General features: G+C 42.8%; 1 protein-coding gene across 2 annotated transcripts in view; it reads right to left on the bottom strand.

Annotated features, from left to right (window-relative positions):
- LOC140396153 (PDZ domain-containing RING finger protein 4-like) overlaps positions 1-19,476 on the bottom strand; it is a 623,004-nt gene that overhangs the window by 11,774 nt on the left and 591,754 nt on the right. For both annotated transcript variants that reach the window (XM_072484373.1, XM_072484374.1), the window contains 2 exons: positions 8,360-8,461; positions 2,246-2,362 (listed from right to left, as the gene is read on the bottom strand). In XM_072484373.1, coding sequence (XP_072340474.1) covers positions 2,246-2,362; positions 8,360-8,461 — 219 coding nt within the window. The remainder of the gene's footprint in view (positions 1-2,245; positions 2,363-8,359; positions 8,462-19,476) is intronic.

Below are 19,476 nucleotides of genomic sequence, written 5' to 3'. Positions count from 1 at the left end.
ATAATTGATGGCAAGGAGGCAGGTGAGGACCTAGAAACGATCGTTATCATTAAGGAGGTAGTGTTGGGCAAGCTAATGGGGTAAAGATAGACAAGTCTCCTGGCCCTGATGGAATGCATCCCAGGGTTCTAAAAGAGATGGTGAAGGAAATAGCAAATGAACTCCTGGTAATTTACCAAAATTCGTTGGATTCTGGGGCTGTTCCGGCAGATTGGAAAACATCAAATGTAACATAACTGTTTAAAAAGGAAGTAAACAAAAGGTGGGTAACTATCGGGTGGTTATCTTAACACATGAAGTGGGGAAAATACTTGAAGAAATAGCAAGACATCTGTATAGAAATTGTCCCATTGGGCAGATGCAACAGGGGTTCGTGAAAGGCAGGTAATGTTTACTGGAATTCTTTGAGGGCATTACGAGCACGGTGGACAATGGGGAACCGGCGGATGTGGCGTACCTGGATTTCCAGAAGGCATTCGGCAAGGTGCCTCACCAAAGGCTGCTGCATGGGTAGCACAGTGGCGCATTGGTTGGCACTGCTGCCTACAGCACTGAGGACCTGGGTTCAATCCCTGCCCCCGGTCACTGTCAGTGTGGAGTTTGCACATTCTCCCAGTGTCTGCGTGGGTCTGACCCCCACAACCCAAAGATGTGCAGGAATTAATTCCAATTAATTGCCCTTAATTGGGAAAAAAATAATAGGGTACTCTAAATTTATTTTAAAAAACAAAAGGCTGCTGCATAATATAAAGGCGTATGGCATTACGGGCAATGTGTTAGCATGGATAGAGGATTGGTTAACTAACAGAAAGCAAAGAGTCGGGATAAATGGGTGTTTTTCTGGTTGGCGATCAGTGGCTTGTGGTGTGCCTCAGGGATCAGTGTTGATATCGCAATTGTTTGCAATTTACATAGATGATTTGGAATTGGGGACCAAGTGTAATATGTCAATGTTCGCAAATGACACGAAGATGAGTGGTAGAGCAAAATGTGCAGAGGACACAAAGTCTACAAAGGGATAAAGTTAGTTTAAGTGAGTGTGCAAAGATATGGCAGATGGAATACAATGTTGGTAGATGTGAGGTCATCCAATTTGGTAGAAATAACAGCAAAATGGACTATTATTTAAATGGTAAAAAATTGCAGCATGCTGCTATGCAGAGGGACCTGGGTGTTCTTGTGCCGGAATCGCAAAGAATTGGTTTGCAGGTTCAGCAAGTAATTAAGAAGGCAAATGGCATTTTGTCCTTCATTGCGAGAGGGATGGAGTTTAAAAACAGGGATGTTATGTTACATCTGTACAGGGTGCTGGTGAGACCGCACCTGGAGTACTATGTACAATTTTGGTGTCCTTACTTGAGAAAGGATGAACTGGCACTGGAAGGGGGGTGCAGAGGAGATTCACCAGGTTGATTCCGGAGTTGAGAGGATTGGTTCATGAGTGGAGACTAAGTAGACTGGGACTGTACTCAATGGAATTTAGAAGAATGAGGGGGGATCTTATAGAAACATATAAAATTATGAAGGCAATAGATAAGATAGAAGCAGGGTGAAACTAAGAACTAGGCATAGTCTCAAAATAAAGAGGGGCAGATTTAGGGTTGAGTTGAGGTGGAACTTCTTCACCCAAGGAGTTGTGAATCTGTGGAATTTCCTGCCCAGTGAAGCAGTTGAGGCTACCTTATTGAATGTTTTTAAGGCAAAGATAGATAGATTTGTGAACAGTAAAGGAATAACCCGTTATGGTGAGCGGGCGGGTAAGTGGAGCTGAGCCCACAAAGAGATCAGCCATGATCTTATTGAACGGCGGAGTAGGCTCGAGGGGCCAGATGGCCTACTCCTGCTTCTAGTTCTTATGTTATGTTCTTATTCGACTCATTCTTGGAGCTCTAAAATAAAAAGTGTTCTATCCCATAGCGTTATGTTGTGGAAAATGTTTTACCAAAAAGGAAGAGTGATAGGTAATTTCCAACAAAAATCATGACCATGGCAAGTGTATGTTGACTATTTGCTCTGTTTAGAATGATTCAGATGGTTGATATAAGGGGACTGTCAAGAGCATATTGGTCTGAAGGACAGAAATGCTTGTTAGAATTAATATCAAAACTCATCTAGGGCAAGGTTGGGAGCTGTTTTACTATAAATCTGTCTACCGTTGGGACTTAAATGCAAGCATAAATATCATATAATATCATTGATGACAAATAGCAGGTGCCTGCTGTTCATAGACTGTCGTGATTGTTACCTGCTCAAGGCCAGTCGCTGTGAACTGCATTGCCTGATTGTGTTGCTCCTCCAACATATCCATGTGTAGCTCATCAAGAAAATCATTCCGGTCATCATCAAGCCATCCCTCATCCAACTGATAGAAATATAGAGAAGTAATAGGTGTTGCAAGACAATCACTGAACAGTACAAGTTCTCACTAAAGAACAAGAAAATCTAAACCCGAATGAACACCTGTGATGTATGGGCCCTTGCAAGGTTCAGAATATGGGTTGTTTCCAAGAATTCTTTGTTACATTTGTCATGTTCAGGACTTTATTGTGGAGTTGTATCTATGCCCATCATAGGGCGCTATTGATAGTTCTAACATGGTCAGTCATTAGGTCAATACTTGACTCGGGCATTAAGCCCACAAGGCAGAGGATGAGGTAGAAGAGACAGCCCTTTTATAAAGGAGTGATTTTTCCTCCAATTTTATTGAAAATGAATATCATCAATAAAAGCAACTGAGGTACTTGTGGTGGGTAATGGATTTTCAAAATGTGTGTTTCAGAAGAGGTGGGTTAGATAAGCACAAGGGGAAATGTAGGAGCATGAATACGAAGCCAGTTGACAGACAGGAGACCCAGGATTTGGGTGAATGGGTCAGATTGAAGCCGAGTTGGCGTATTCCTGGGATCAGGGCTGGAACTATTTTTCAGAATAACATTGTGACTGGGTTGGGATCAGGGCTCTTGAGAAATCTTAAACAGGGTGGTCAGAAAGACCTCAAACTAGTGATGAGTAAATGGCAGAGGGGGAGGGAGGCAGAGTCAAATAGAAAAGGGAGCATACATAATAGTTTGAAAGCAAACAAAAAAGGAGAACGACGATAAGAAATTCTTCTTTAAACATTTCAGCTACAGGGGAAACTAAAAGATGCTAAACCAGGATGAAACCTGAGAGCTGAAGGACAGGTTAGGTAGGTATGTGGCACAACTAAGTTCTTCATATCAATGCACAGAGTATGAGGAATTAACCGAATGCACTGCTGCTGCAAATTCAACTTGGGCTACGACATGGTAGCCATTCCTGAGACGTGGCTGCAAGTCACGAAGACCAGGAACTGAATATACCAGGAATCTGGTCGTGATTAGCAATGTGCATCGGCCCCCCGGTAGCAGCTGTAAAGTTGTGGAATTGCATTAATACAGAGGTCAGACAAGCATGTGGCTAAGATAGAGTGGCTTTAATGGGAGATTTTAACGCCCATATAGCTTGAAATAAGTAGGCTCGTTTAAGATGCAACATTTGAATAAAACAGCTTTCAATAAGATGAGACAGACGCTGCCCATAGTAAACTGGGTAAGCCTGTTCATAACTGTCACATAATAAGAATAAACAGAATGTCAGATTATAAGGGGACGTTATACCAAAAAAAAAAATTTACATGATACAGAGCTAATTTATTAAGTGGCAAAAGCTCCATATGTCAGAAAACAGCCATAGTAAAGAATTAACGAACAACATAAAACTAAAATAAAAATAATACAAAGATGTTAAAAAAAAAAATCATGGTGAATGGAAGAGATACAAAGAACAGTAAAGGGTGATAGAACATATAGTAAACCCGACAAAAAACAACACAAAAAGAAACTTACAAGGGATATAAAAGTCAGTGCAAATAAAGTTTTCAATCAGGTTAGGAAAAAGCCAGTGGTTAAAAACAAAATGAATAAGTGATATTATAAAAATAAGAAATTGGCACATAAAATATTAGCTTGCATCAATATTCAGAGTAGAGGGAAGAGGCTTTCATGCTGGACCTCCCAAGGAAACTAATAGTGAATCATGGACAGGACTTAAGCAAATTACCTTAAGCAAATTAACATTGATGAATAAAATAATGGCACAAAAGAGTGAGAAATCCTCAGGGCTGATTGGATTTCATCCCAGTATTGTCATGAAATAGGTGAAAACATTGCTGATGTCCTATGATTTGCCAAAGTTCTCTCAATTCAGGAACCGTTCTTTTAGATAGGTAGGTTTCGGTGCTATTTAAAAAAGGCAAGAGAGGGAAAGCATGGGCTTTTAGTCCAGATAACCTACTATCTGTTATTGGGAAATTTACTCGAGTCTATAAGTAAGGATGAATTGATTGAGCACCTTTATCATCAGGGCATGGATTGTAAAGGGTAGGTCATGCCTGACAAACCTGATGAAATTTCTTTGAGGTGACTAATGTAAGCCATGATGTGGAGATGCACGCCTTGGAGAACGCTTACCCGGAGATCAGAGGCTGAATGCCTTCAGGACGTGCAACAACGCAGAATCGCCGAGCAGAAACCTATAGCCAAGTTCCGCACACATGAGTGCGGCCTCAACCGGGACCTGGGATTCATGTCGCATTACATTCATCCCCCACCATCTGGCCTGCGAAATCCGACCAACTGTCCTGGCTTGATACAATTCACACCTCTTTAACCTGGGGTTACCCCATCTCTGGATCTGTAAAGATTTAATCACCTGCTAATGGTCGCATTCCAAGCATTGTTTGGCATCTTTGAATCTGTCTATATATATGTTTCTGGAACATACCTCTTCATTCACCTGAGGAAGGAGCAGCGCTCCGAAAGCTAGTGACATCGAAACAAACCTGTTGGACTTTAACCTGTTGTTGTAAGACTTCGTACTAATGTAAGCAGCAGGGGAATGCCTAGGGATATAATTTATCTGGACTTCCTGAAGGCATTTAATAAAGTCCCTCATAAGAGACTGTTAAGTGAAGTTGACATTCAAGGAATTGAAGGCAAATTGTTGACCTGGTGAGAAATTGGCTGAGTGGCAGGAGACTGAGAGCAGGGGTAATGGGCAGGTACTCACATTGGAGAGCACAGTAAGAAGTCTTACAACACCAGGTTAAAGTCCAACAGGTTTGTTTCAAATCACTAGCTTTCGGAATGCAGCTCCTTCCTCAGGTGATACGGGCAAACCAGTGTGTATCAGTGCTGACGCCCAGCCTGGTTAAGTGGGGAAGAGTTAATAACAGGAAAGGCATCCAGCTGTAATCGGTTGCATTTTGAGTTTTGGGCAAACTAGGGATGATATTTAAAGGCAGAGAGTACATCAATGGAAAAACATCAGGATGGGAAATTATAGTTACGAGGGGAGGCTTAAAATATTAGGACTATTTCTACTGGAGCAAATTGAATAGAGATTTTTCAAGCTGCACGGGGCTTCAATAGAGTGAATGGGGAAAGAATATTTCTTCTGGTTGGAGAGGCAGTGACAAGGGATCATCAATTTAAAACTGTCACCGAGATAGGTTCGTAGAAATTTCTGTATTTTGAGAGCAGTTGAAGCATGCAATTATTTGCTGCAGGAATGTGAGCACTGATTCTGAAGAGAAAATTGGATAAATATTTGAAGCAGAGAAGAAAGACAGAAACATGTGGGGGGAGAGCAGGACAAGTGGGATTAGTTTGTTCCAGCAAAGAGCCATGAGACACAATGGGCTGAATGGCTTCCTCCAATGCTGTACACTCTGCAGGATAAAGGTGCAAATATTGCATAAAGAGCCAGCTCAGAAATCGTTTGAATATTTATCAGAGAGCTTTACCACAACCAACCCCACCTTTATTCAGTTCTGGCCTTTCCTCAGTTTCGATTTATTGGCCAAAGAGATTCAAAAGGAGAGGGATTCAGAAATATTGAATGGACTGCAAAATGATTGTTGCACCGCGCAAGGAATAAAGTAAAAGATAGCAGTTCTGCTTTATTCCAGTCAGGAATCACTTTGAGAGCTTCCGGTGCAAGCTGGGAAGTTTCCCTGGGTGGACAGATGAATGGCTTACTGCCGAGAGCATAAACAGTGTCTAATGAAAGAGACAGTTAAAATCACAAGGAAAGGGTGTAGATGCCAGGGCTTTCTAAAAACTGTGAGGTCGGATCATCGGCATCTGAGACGTGAGTGGGGATTTCTGGCCCTTCCCGCCGATAGGATCTTCCACTCCCACTGGAGGGGAACCCCCCCCCCTTCGATTCCCCCCACCCAATATGCTATAGACATCGGCGGGACCGGAAGATCCTGTTGGTCGGCCAATGGAGAGACGTCTCCGCTGCCGGAAAATCCCACCCATGGGGTGGGGAGGTGAATGGAGGAATGGGAAGGGCTAACTGGGAGAGGCGGTGGGATAAAGGATGATATGGGAAGGAAGAGGATATGGGAGGAGGGGAATGAATGAGGGAGGGACGTGGAGTGAAGGCGGAGGAAATTCTTTTAAACATGGGGAATGTAGGGAGCTAAACAGAAATAGATAAATACCATATATTATTGACTTATCTTGGTGCTGATGTATCTTGAAAATCTACAAATACTTCTATGACTAAAGCTTATTCATACAAAGAAGCATACATAGAGAATAGAAGCAGGAGGAGGCCATTCGGCCCTTTGAGCCTGCTTTGCCATTCAATGAGATCATGGCTGATCATCAAGTTGAATACCCGAATCACACCTTCCCCCCCATATCCCTTGATTCCTTCAGCCTAAGAACTATATCTAATTCGTTCTTGAAATTACACAATGTTTTGCCCTCAACTACTTTCTGTGGTAGTGAATCCCATAGATTCACCACTCTCTGGGTGAAGACATTTCTCCTCACCTCAGTTCTAAAAGGTTCACTCCTTATCCTCAAACTATGACCTCTAGTTTTGGACTCCCCCACCATAGGGAACATTCTTTCTGAATCTATCCTGTATAATCCTGTTAGAATGTCTATGAGTTCCACTCTCACTCTTCTAAAAGCCAATGAATATAATCCTCACTGACTTAGTCTCTTCTCATATGACAGTCCTGTCATCCCAGGAATCAGATTAAAACAAATCCAGGACTACAGGTTGCCTATGTAAATTAACATGTGTTTGAGCAAATAAGTTCTATAAGGGAGGCCATTCACAAAATAGATCACTAGCTCTTTTCCTGCCTCCACTGATTAATGCATCGGGGAGTTTTTTTGTTGAAGTCCAAAAATGCTGGGTGCCAAATAAACTCTAGTGCTCCCCAAGCGTGTCATGTTGACTTTGCATCATTGAGCAATGCTAGTTTGGAATCCCAGGAGTGTAACCAGTACCGCACCTTGTACCGCTTAACCAAGGCAGTAGGCTTCTGCAAAAAGAAGCCCCAGACTTCCCTTCAACAACAGTTTTCACAACTCAAGAAAAATACAAAAGCAAGAAATTCCAAATGAGCGAGTGCACAGTTTTCCAACTGGCACTAAATGTGAGTTCATGTCACAAATCCTACCCAGTCAGTCAAAGCGAGTGTTAGTTTGGCCTTGGTCTATTACCTCTCAGCAGTGGGTTTCCACCATTGAGAAATACAAGGGGTCTGTGGTAACGATATCCTCAAATAAAAAATTTGGTGAAGCTATGAGAATTAATGGGAATTTTCACGCTGAATTTAAATCCTAATCTGATATTCCCATTCCCAATGAGGATGTCTTATTATCTATTTTATTCTGACACAGTTGCATTTCATAATTACTGCAAATTTAATTTGGGGTAATTCCACCTACTTTTAAAGTGCTGATGGATTGTTCATTCCCATGCAAAGGGGAGAAATGTGTGACAAAAATAAAATTTCCCTCAAGGAATTAAAATAAAAATTCAAGACACTTGGGGTAGGCTTAATTACAAGTGTCCATGAGAGGTTTGAAATTCCTTCTGTACCACCACTACTGCTCGCCACTTACATTGGAGGCCGAGAGATAATTCTCATTCTGATCGGCACCTGCGTTTTCTGATTGGTAAAGCTCGTCGCGCTGAGGCAGGTCATGGGTTCACTCTGGAGACTTGAGCACATAATCTAGGTTGACATTTGAATGCAGTAGAAAGCAAGGTTTGCCTGTCAGGGATAGGCTTGTAAAGTTTTCTTGGCCAATAACTACCCCTCAACCAACACACTGCTGAAACCATGCTATTTTGGTCATTTATCTCAATGCTGTTCCTGACATCTTGAAAATAGGTTGCTAGGTTTAGCTGGATTTCAAATAGGAAGTATTTATTTCATCATTAAGCTCTTGCAGAGTGCTTGAGAATGCAAACAATGCAATTTAAATAGAAACGTAATTGTCACTGTTTCAAAATCAGTATTTACCTGGATCTCTGGTCTGGCGACTAGCAGCAGAATATTCCTGCTTTCCTCACTGGAAAGTAATGCCACTGCCTCCTCCCGGTCCTGGACATCTTTGCCATTTATCTGCAAGAGGAATTGATCAAAACAAAAAGCAGACCATTTATTTTCACAGCGTCAACACTTTGAGTATTGTAAAACGCAAATTGCAGCTCATTGTGTTAAGAATTGACGTGGCTTTTCACACAAAAGACTCCACTTTGTGATCACAGCAGTAAGTGCCGCCACTCAATTAGGTGCTCACTGCACAAGTTGCTATCGATTGGTGAAGAAAGCTGGACATCAGAGGAGGCCGTAATGTTCATAAATGTCCAACATGTGCCCCAGCAACATACATCCAGCAACACAATTAACTGGCAGATGACAGGTGACGTTCATCTTTTTCCCCCTCGGAGTAATGGAAGTGTCAGTCAGAGATAATAGTGCTGGAGCTGGGATCAGTCAGCCTCCACACTTATGGGGGATCTAATTAGAAAGAATGCACCATTATCTCACAGCACGAGGTGAAGTTGCATTGCTTATAGGCCCAGCGCTGGTCTCCCTTTCATCAAAACACTTCAGACTAATGTGGAACTTGGAACTGAATTTCAAATTTCCTCCTTTGTGTTGAGATACATAAACATAGCATGGACAACGTCGCTCATATCCGCAGTTATTATGCAGATGAATATAAAACCTGTAAATAAATATTTGAAAAGCATGGACCTCTAAAAGGATTTCTGTAACACAGCTTTGGATTCAAAGAAAAGGGAATGCTAAATGCTAAGTGAATGCTAAAGTTCCAGCACTTTGGAGAAATTGTGGCAACAGGAAGAATATGAATAAAGCACATTATGAATACACAGCACGTTCAGTCTCATATCCTGTTTACCCCACCAGAACGGGTAACTGACAGACCCCCCCCCACCCACCCGCCAGTCCCCCACCTGCCAACAAAGAGAAACCTCATGACACTCTACCAGTTCCATTAAAGTTAGAAACCCCTGCCACAGTCAATGAATGAGCATGCCCCACATTCAAAGAAATTCTATTAAGGATCACTGTTCCATACTTGAAACTCACACTGCATCCCATTCTCCCATCTCTTAATTCCCCCAACATGCAGAGCTGTGCATCACCAGCACCTGGGAGATTTTCACAGGTGAAAGTTACATTTGCACGTCAATCCTCAATTATAAAATTACAAAAATACTGATGTCCATGAACTTCACTTTATCGGAACCCTTTAGTTGTACGGGTTATTTTTTAAATGCACCTCGAACCAGCTGCATTATAATTTTTAGTATATGTACAGACACTCATTCATGACTTTTAGATTACTGATATGCTTTGCATTAATGGACCAAACAAAATTTCAATGACGAAGCTTCAAGCAATTTAAATCAGCCCGTTGAATCTCCAGCAACTCCTGCAGCATGTCACACGGTAGACACTTGTCGGAGTCTTTACTCTCATTCAATTTCCCTCAGACTGGCGATCTAGCTGTGTCACTGCTTTATAACTAATGCTCTTCACATTTAATCAGCAGGAAGCAACTGCTGTACTTACCCTGTGGAAAAGAAAGCTATAGTCTCACTTGGTGCTTTTCAAAGCATGGAACCTCTTTATTTCTCCTAGCAGACCAAGTACTGCATATAAAGGCAAATGATTTATTTAATAGAATAATAATAATCTTTATTGTCACAAGTAGGCTTACATTAACACTGCAATGAAGTTACTGTGAAAAGCCCCTAGTCGCCACATTCCGGCACCTGTTTGGGTACACCAAGGAAGAATTCAGAATGTCCAATTCACCTAACAGCACATCTTTTGGGACTTGTGGGAGGAGACCGGAGCACCTGGAGGAAACCCACGCAGACACGGGGAGAACGTGCAGACTCCGCACAGATAGTGGCCCAAGCCGGGATTCGAAGCTGGGACCCTGGCGCTGTGAAGCAACACTGCTGACCACTGTGCTACCGTGCGGCCCATTTTGTTTAGTTGTATTTTCTTCATTCTGAACAGTCGTGGCCACCAAGTTATTGATTTGCCAGGATAGCCTCCCTCTAATGGATTCTAGACACAATTATAAACCGTAGTCAAACACAGTGCCAACTATCCTTTAACGTCCAAACTCAGGAGTAGATGTTTTAGACACAAAAGCTTGTCAAACTGCCGTGTGAGATTACCCAAACCCATCTGATTAACAAATACCACAGCAATCAACAAAGGAACCAAATGGTTAACCTAGCAGCACAGGCTGAAGTCAAACTCAGGTCTGTCTTTCCAATGAGATCGGGCAAATCCACTCAGATATGAAGACATTTGCAGGGCATGCAACACAAACAATGGTCCAAAGAACTGGTCAACAGTCTAGTTCGTAGATTTTTTTTAAAAACATGTCATCCTGGTTTTTAAAAACACACCATTGAACGTTTAGGATTTCTATAAGAGCCTGCCCAGTGTCATGGTTTCAAATATCCTAACACTCACTGCGCAAATGAGAATCTGACTCACATTTATGAAGTACCTTTGATGTAGTGAAACATCCCAAGCCAATTGACAGGAGCATTACCAAATAGAATTTGGCAGTGAGCCACTGGATGTGGGGCGTGATTCAGCCAACTTGAATTAAAGACAGCTGAACGGCATGTTGAGTGGGGCGTTTCTTGGCGCTTGCAGCACAGGGAAAGACCCGCAATTCATTGCCGTTCCTTTTGGCCTCGGCGAGGAACTCCCCGTTGAGGCCACTCAAAGACATTTTGTGCAGTTTAGGAAGACTACTCGCAGATCGGGGCACTGTTTTAAAGGCGGGAAAGATCATTCGACTCCAGCACAGCACCCCCACCACGGCCATTGGACCCCTCTACTTCACCCAACTTACCCTTCCCCCTCATCCCATCTCTTATGGCCTCCCCAGCCCCAGGCCTGACCCTGGCACAGGAAACCTTGCACCTGGGCAGCGTAGGACCCTGGAAGTGCCTCTTATCAGTTTGGCTGTGCTGCCTGGACACTCTGGCAGAGCCAGGTTGGTACCTCCAGGGAGCCTGGGTGGCAGTTCCAAGAGGCCAGGCTGGCAGTGCCAAGGTGCTTAGGTGCCAGGGGAGCACCAGTTTACCACCCTACCCTGTGCCTGATCTCAGCTCCCCAATGAGACCCCACTCCGGGGTGCCATCACGGCTACTTCACAACTTTGTGAGACGAGGCTGGTGAATCCCAGGCACAGGGAGAATTTGGCGGGCACATATTTAAATTAGCCTAATGGTTCATTTAAATATGCGTGCCTGGATCTTGCCCAGCGAGATCCAGATCGTGACGCCTCACCAGATTCCATTGAATCTCGCGAGACGTTTCAAGTGAAGCGATTCCGGATGGAGGCCTTCTGCGAGATTCAAACGCCTCGTCCCGACACCAAATCGGGTGTGACGAGGCAACTGAATCCCACTGTTATGGGTGAGGCGTTTCCAGAACCCCAAAATGTATCATGGGAGTTCAACCAACCTCTCCCATTAACGGATTTGTTGCTTTTACTAGCACACGGCTTTTCCCCTAGGTGTGGGATTACAATTCTGGACATGTGGGTTTTTAAACACAAAACACTGTTTATTCCATGAACTCAACTTAACATCTTAAATAAACATTGGATCTCTTAACACCCCTTACTTCAATGGTAACTCAGAAAATTTGCAACAGTAAATAACTCCTTAAAATGTTCCTTCAAACTTCTAAGAGACTTAACACCTTTAAACAGTATCACATCAGGTTAAAGGAGATATATATTTTCTGTAGAATGGCAGAGATATATTAGCTTGGCTGACTTCAGCTCCAGCACCTTGTTTTCTTCCTGCAGCTCTCTGGACACACACAGACACACACAACCTGCTTTTTCCAACTGCAAAACTAAACTGCAAAATGGCTGACCTGACCTCAGCTTCACCCACTCTCTGACATCACTGTTTTCTTAAAGGTACATTTCTTAAACATCCATGTCTTAAAGGTACCCTCACATGACACCTCCCCCCAAGAAAAAAAATAAACCATCAACTTCAAGATGGTTTCATTTTTCACTTTTGCACCATCCACTAAGAAATGTACACAGTAAATATACCTTTCCTTTTTAAAAAAAAACTACACAGGTATAATAATATAGTCCATTTTTCTTTGTTCTTCTTCCCCCAACCAAAATCCTTTTCGATTGACAGTCTCTTTGAACAAAGTCCCTGCACGATCCATCCATTTCTCTACTCCTCGGCATTGCTCTTCAGAATCAGATAATTTAGTTCAATCTGACCACAGAGTCCCTTGCAATTCTCCAATACAGGAGCATTGGTGATCACAGCTTTCAGGCAGCCTGTTGAAAGTCCACTGTCCATTGACATTTTCTAGGTTTCTTTGGCAAGTTCATCAGTGGAGTAATCACACCACAAAACTTTTGCACAACTGTTCGATCAAAGCCATTCATGCTAAGAAATTGCATTATTTCCCTTCCTCTTGAGGATAACGGAAACTCCGCAAGGAAAGTGATTCGGGCTTCTCCAAATTCACTTTTGGCTAGGTTCATCACCAAACCCGCCTCCTGAAGTTGATCGAAGAACTCCATACGATGTTTTAAATGTTCTTTCCATATCTGGAAGTTGGAAATAAAAGCAGATTGTCCCACATTCTCCATGCAATCCTTCAATGGTGGGACAGGATAAGAGTCCGTTCTTGTAACTGCATTCACCTTTCTATAGTCCACACACAACCATTGGGTACCGTCTGGTTTAGGTACCATCACTATAGGTAAGCTCCATTGGCTGCAACCCACTTCAATTATGCCATTTTTAAGCATACTCTCAATCTCGCTGTTAACCTGTGCCAATTTTAAAGGATTTGAAAGGAACAGCATTTCCCACATCTACATCATGTTTAGCCATTTTAGTACTTCCCAATTTATCTCTAAAAACTTGCCCATGTGATATCAATAACTCTTTCAGGTCAGTTTGTTTTTCCTCTGGAAGGTAACTTAACAATTCATCCCAATTTTTAAGAACATCCTCATTTTCCAATTTAATTTGAGGTATGTCAAATTCACAGTCATCTGGATTTGGTTCGTCACTTTGAGTTAGAATCATTAAAACCTCCTTTTTCTCTCCTTCCCTTTCAAAATACCTTTTAAGCATATTCACATGACACACTCGGTGAGTCTTCCTTCTATCTGGTGTTTTTACCACATAATTCACCTCACTTAATTTCCTTTCAATCTGATACGGTCCACAAAACCTAGCTTTTAAAGGCTCCCCTACCACTGATATCAACACTAAAACTTTATCTCCACTGGCAAAACTACGAACTTTGGATTTCTTGTCAGCTATCCGTTTCATCACATTTTGTGCAACTTTCAAATGTTGTCTAGCCAATTCACCTGCTCTATTTAATCGTTCCCTAAAATTTGACACTTAATCCAATAGTGTAATTTCCGATTTCTCACCCACCAATTTTTCCTGAATCAATTTGAGTGGTCCTCTTACCTCATGACCAAAAATTGGTTCAAAATTACTAAATTTTGTCGACTCATTAGGTGCCTCCCGAATTGCAAACAGTACGAATGGGATTCCTTTATCCCAATCCTCTGGATAATCTTGACAATACGCCCTCAACATTGTCTATAATGTCTGATGCCACCTTTCTAACGCTCCCTGCGATTCTGGATGGTACACAGTTGATTTAAATTGTTTTATTCCTAAGCTATCCATAACTTTTTTGAATAACTTTGAAGTAAAATTTGTTCCTTGATCTGACTGGATTTCTGTGGGTAGTCCATATCTAGTAAAGAATTTAAGTAACTCCTCCACAATCCTTTTAGCTGTAATATTACGTACTGGAATGGCCTCTGAAAACCTAGTAGACATATCCATTACAGTCAAAAGATATTGATTCCCACTTTTTGCTTTAGGAAGCAGTCCTACACAATCGATTAGGACCCTTGTAAAAGGTTCCTCAAATGTTGGAATGGGTATTAAGTGCGCTAATTTTATCACTGCTTGAGGTTTCCCTATCACTTGACATGTGTGACATGATTGACAAAATGTAACTTCTTCTTTATGTAGTCCAGGCCAATAAAAATGTTTCTGGATTTTAGCTTGAGTTTTCCTTATTCCCAAATGACCTCCCACTGGTACCTCATATGCAACTCTCAACACCTCCTTTCTATACCCTACCGGCAATACTACTTGTTGAACGTCTGCCCACTTTTCATCCGCCTGCATATGTACAGGTCTCCATTTTCTCATCAAGACATCAGTTTTACGGTAATAACACTGGTATACTCTCAGATTCCTCTTCCGTATATGCTTTCTGACATATCTGTTTCATTTCTACATCTTTCTGTTGTAACTCCGCCAATTTTCCTGAACTAAAATTATCCGCCTCATCCTCCACCTGTTCTTGTTCTTTTTCAACCATCTAATCAAAAATCGTTTCTGATAATTGCACTTCAACTTCATCTTCACTCTTTGATTTCACCTCTTGTCTTAACCTGTGATTTTGCAACCTTGTTACTACACAACGCGGAAAAATCCCAGGATATTCGTCCTTCAACACTTCAGTTGACTGAATTTTCACTGGCTTATCAACCACAGTAGGCATCACTCCCACCTGGCATCCAGCTATATCATTTCCCAAGATAAACTGTATTCCTGGACAAGATAGTTTATCTATTACTCCTACTACCACTTCACCACTCTTCACTGGACTTTCCAACCTTACCTTATATAATGGAACGCTACTCCTCTCACCCTGAATTCCACATATCACCACCTTTTCTGGCAACATTCTTCCCAAACTACATAATTCCTCATTAAAGATTGACTAGCCCCTGTATCTCTTAAAATTGTGACTTCTTTACCTGCTCCTCCTGATACACATGAGTAAACTTTACCCACACAAGTAAATTCTCTAAAGACATTTGGGACCTTCTTAACAATTACTTCTTGAACAGGCTGTACAATTGTTTGCACCTCCTTCGCTTCCCTTTGGCTTTCCTTTACCACTCTAACAAACCCCACTGTCTTATCCTGTTTTACCACATCAGCCTTTCCAGTGCTTTTCTTCAACCACTAACACTGTGACTTTACATGGTTTAGCTTATTACAGTGAAAAAATTTGAAACTTTTCATTTCTTTTCCACCCTCCTGGATTTATTTTTTAATCTGAGGTACACTCTCTTTATTGTCTCCCATCAGATCACCTTTACCTTTACCACTTGAGTATTTCTCATGTCCCCAGTTTCTATCCCTCACCAGCTGAAACTGATGTCGGAAACCAATTTTTGATTTATGAACTAATTCATAATCATCTGCCATTTCCGCTGCTAATCTCGCAGTTTTAACCCTCTGTTCTTCCACATGAGTTCTCACGACATCAGGAATTGAATTTTTAAACTCCTCCAAAAGTATAATTTCTCTGAGAGCTTAATACTTTTGGTCTATTTTCAAAGCCTTTATCCACCTATCAAAATTACTCTGTTTGAGCCTTTCAAACGCCATGTATGTTTGACCAAATTCTTTCCTTAAATTTCTAAACCTTTGACTGTAAGCTTCAGGCACTAGCTCATATGCACTCATGACAAATTTCTTCACCTCCTCATATGTTCCAGCTACCTCCTCCGGTAGTGATGCAAACTCTACCTACCAGCTTTGTTTGAATCAATAACATCCACATGTCCTGTGGCCATTTGATTTGTTTAGCTACCTTATCAAATGAACTGAAAAAGGCTTCCACTTCCTTCTCGTCAAACCTTGGCAATGCTTGGACATATTTAAATAGATTCCCACCAAGCCTTCGACTATGACGCTCTTTCTCACTATCCTCATCACTATCATCCAAATGTACCTTTCCCTTTACGTCTGCCAATTTTAACTGATTGTCATGTTTCATGGCCATTTTCTGAAGTTTAAACTCCCTCTCTTTATCTTTTCCCCTCATCTGTATCTCCCTTTCTTTTTCTTTTTGTTCTGCTTGGGCTATTATTTCTTTTCTCCTTTCTTCTCTCTCCTTTTCTTTTTCCTCGCTCTCTTTCTTTTTCCTCTCTCTCACTCTCGTATTCCAGCCGCTTTAATTCTTTCTCATGTTCCATTTGTTTAATTTGCAATTGAATTTTTGCCATTTCCAATGAGTCAAACGGTATCTCAGGCAACTTTAAATGCTTAACAACCGCCATAATTACCTCATCTTTTCGCATTTTGTCAGGTAATGTTAACTGCAATGTTCTTGCCAAATCTAACAGTCTGCTTTTCGTTTCTGTCCGTAAAGTACTACATGTGACATTCTCCACCCCCAAAAACTTCTGAACCTCTGAAAGAGCCATTATTCACAACACTCTTCCCACTTAAACTAAAATACCACACCGGAAAAGCAACAATCCTTCACTGTCTTTAAGTTCACAAAAGCCAATCCACTAGATAGACTTTTATCCCCCTCGAGCCCCCAATTGTTATGGGTGAGGCGTTTTCAGAACCCCAAAATGTATCATGGGAGTTCAACCAACCTCTCCCTTTAATGGATTTGTTGCTTTTCCTAGCACATGGCTTTTTCCCTAGGTGTGGGATTACAATTATGGATATGTGGATTTTTAAACACAAAACACTGTTTATTCCATGAACTCAAATTAACATCTTAAATAAACATTGGATCTCTTAACACCCTTTACTTCAAAGGTAACGCAGAAAATATTGCAACAGTAAATAACTCCTTAAAATGTTCCTTCAAACTTTCAAAAGGCTTAACACTTTTAAACAGTATCACATCAGGTCAAAGGATATATATATTTTCTGTAGAATGGCAGAGATATATTAGCTTGGTTGACTTCAGCTCCAGCACCTTGCTTTCTTCCTGCAGCTCTCTGGACACACACAGACACACACAACCTGCTTTTTCCAACTGCAAAATGGCTGACCTGACCTCAGCTCCACCCACTCTCTGACATCACTGTTTTCTTAAAGGTACATTGCTTAAACATCCATGTCTGAAAGGTACCCTCACTTTACACCCACCCCAGGACGGTGACTGATTCATCCAAGATGGGATTTCGGAAACCTCTTGTCGGAGGTGTCATGATATGCAGACACACACAATGATATACAGACAAGCATCTAATGGACACAAAGAACAGGACATGACCAATAAGCAGACAGGACACTCGGGTGGGATCTGACTATAAAAGACACGAGGCACCCACACTCCACCGCTTTCCACTGATGAACATCTAGAGAGTCAGTCAAGTGTTGTAACAATCTCACACTGTGGATTCAGAGGACGAATAGTGTGCTGTGATGCAGGTCAACTGCTGCTCCATCCAGTTTAAGCTGGACACAGGTGCTGCTACCAATCTCCTCTCACAGGCAGACTTCAAACGCATCAAGAAGCCCCCCAAGATCCTTCCAGCAGCCTGCCAGCTCCTGGAATATCACGGTAATGCCATCACGGCACTGGGGTCCTGCCATCTACTCGTCTCCAACCGGAGTACCCATGCACGGCTAAGGTTTGAAATTGTCAAGCCGGACAGGGCATCCCTACTGGGCGCGCATGCCTGCAAAAAGCTAAACCTGCTGCAGCGGGTTTATTCAACGACATCCTCCAACGTGGATCTTCAAGCTGGCATTGACGACATCCTCGCTCAGTATCCAGATGTGTTTGACGGAATGAGCATTTTGCCATATCGGTACAAGATCCTATTGCGACTTGATGCCAAGCCAGTGATCCATGCAACATGCTGGGCCCGGCTCCGCTCAAGGAGCTGCAGCAGCAGGGGATCATTTCCAGGGTAACCGAACCGACTGACTGGGTCAGCTCGATGGTGGTGGTTAAAAAACCCTCTGGAGACCTGCGCATATGCATTGATCCCAAGGATCTCGACCAGAATATAATACGTGAACACTACCCCATCCCGAAGCGGGAGGGACTCACCAGTGAGATGGCACATGCACGGTTTTTCACGAAGGTAGATGCGTCACATGGATTCTGGCAAATCCAGCTGGATGAGTCCAGCAGAAGGCTCTACACCTTCAACACACTGTTTGACAGGTACTGCTATAACCGTATGCCGTTCGACATCATCTCGGCATCGGAGATATTTAATCGCATCATGGAGCAGATGATGGAGGGCATCGAAGGGGTTCGTGTGTACGTGGACGACATCTTCATATGGTCCACGACCCCTGAGGATCATGTTTCTCCGCCATGGTGGAGACCGTCGCGAAGGCGGAAGGAAAAGAGTGCCCCCACGGCACAGGCCCGCCCGCGGATCGGTGGGCCCCGATCGTGGGCCAGGCCACCGTGGGGGTACTCCCCAGGGCAAGATCGCCCCACGCCCTCCCCCCAGGACCCCGCCCGCGCCGCCTTGTCCCGCCGGTAAGAGAGGTGGTTTAATCCACGCCGGCGGGACAGGCATTCTAGCAGCGGGACTTCGGCCCATACGGGCCGGAGAATCACCGGGAGGGAGGGGCCCGCCAACCGGCACGGCGCGATTCCTGCCCCCGCTGAATATCCGGTGCCGGAGAATTCGGCAACCGGCGGGGGCGGGATTCACGCCAGCCCTCGGCGATTCTCCGACCCGGCGGGGGGTCGGAGAATCCCGCCCCAGGTCTCCACTATCCTTCCTGAATGCCTTAACTCGAATCTTACGATTATGCCCTTTTTTCCGGAAGCCCACACCAGAGAAAAAGGTTTCTCTGGTATCTATCCTATCAAAGCCTTTTATTGTCATACAACTGTACAGCAGGAAGAGACATTAAGTGCCGTGCTTTCCTGGTTCTTTGAAAGGGCAACTCATTTACTCGCACTTCCTACAGTCCTGCAACCTTTTTATTTTCAAATATATATCAAATTTGTTTTTGAAAGTTACTATTGGATCTGCTTTGAACATACAAAGAAGCAACAGGAGTTGGCCATTCAGCCCCTCGCGCCTGCTTCTAGGTAGTGCATTCCTGATCGTAACAACCCACTGGTTGTTCTGCCAGTTACGATAATGTATCTTCTGATTACTAGCCAGTGGAAACAGTTTCTCTCCATATAGTCTAATAAAACCCGTCAACAATTTTGAACGCCTCTATTAAATCTCTTTT

Source organism: Scyliorhinus torazame, chromosome 19, assembly GCF_047496885.1.
Source record: "Scyliorhinus torazame isolate Kashiwa2021f chromosome 19, sScyTor2.1, whole genome shotgun sequence".
Classification (NCBI taxonomy): Eukaryota; Metazoa; Chordata; class Chondrichthyes; order Carcharhiniformes; family Scyliorhinidae; genus Scyliorhinus; species Scyliorhinus torazame.
The sequence above is the reverse complement of the archived record's forward strand: the minus strand, read 5'-3'. Positions and strand labels throughout refer to the sequence as shown.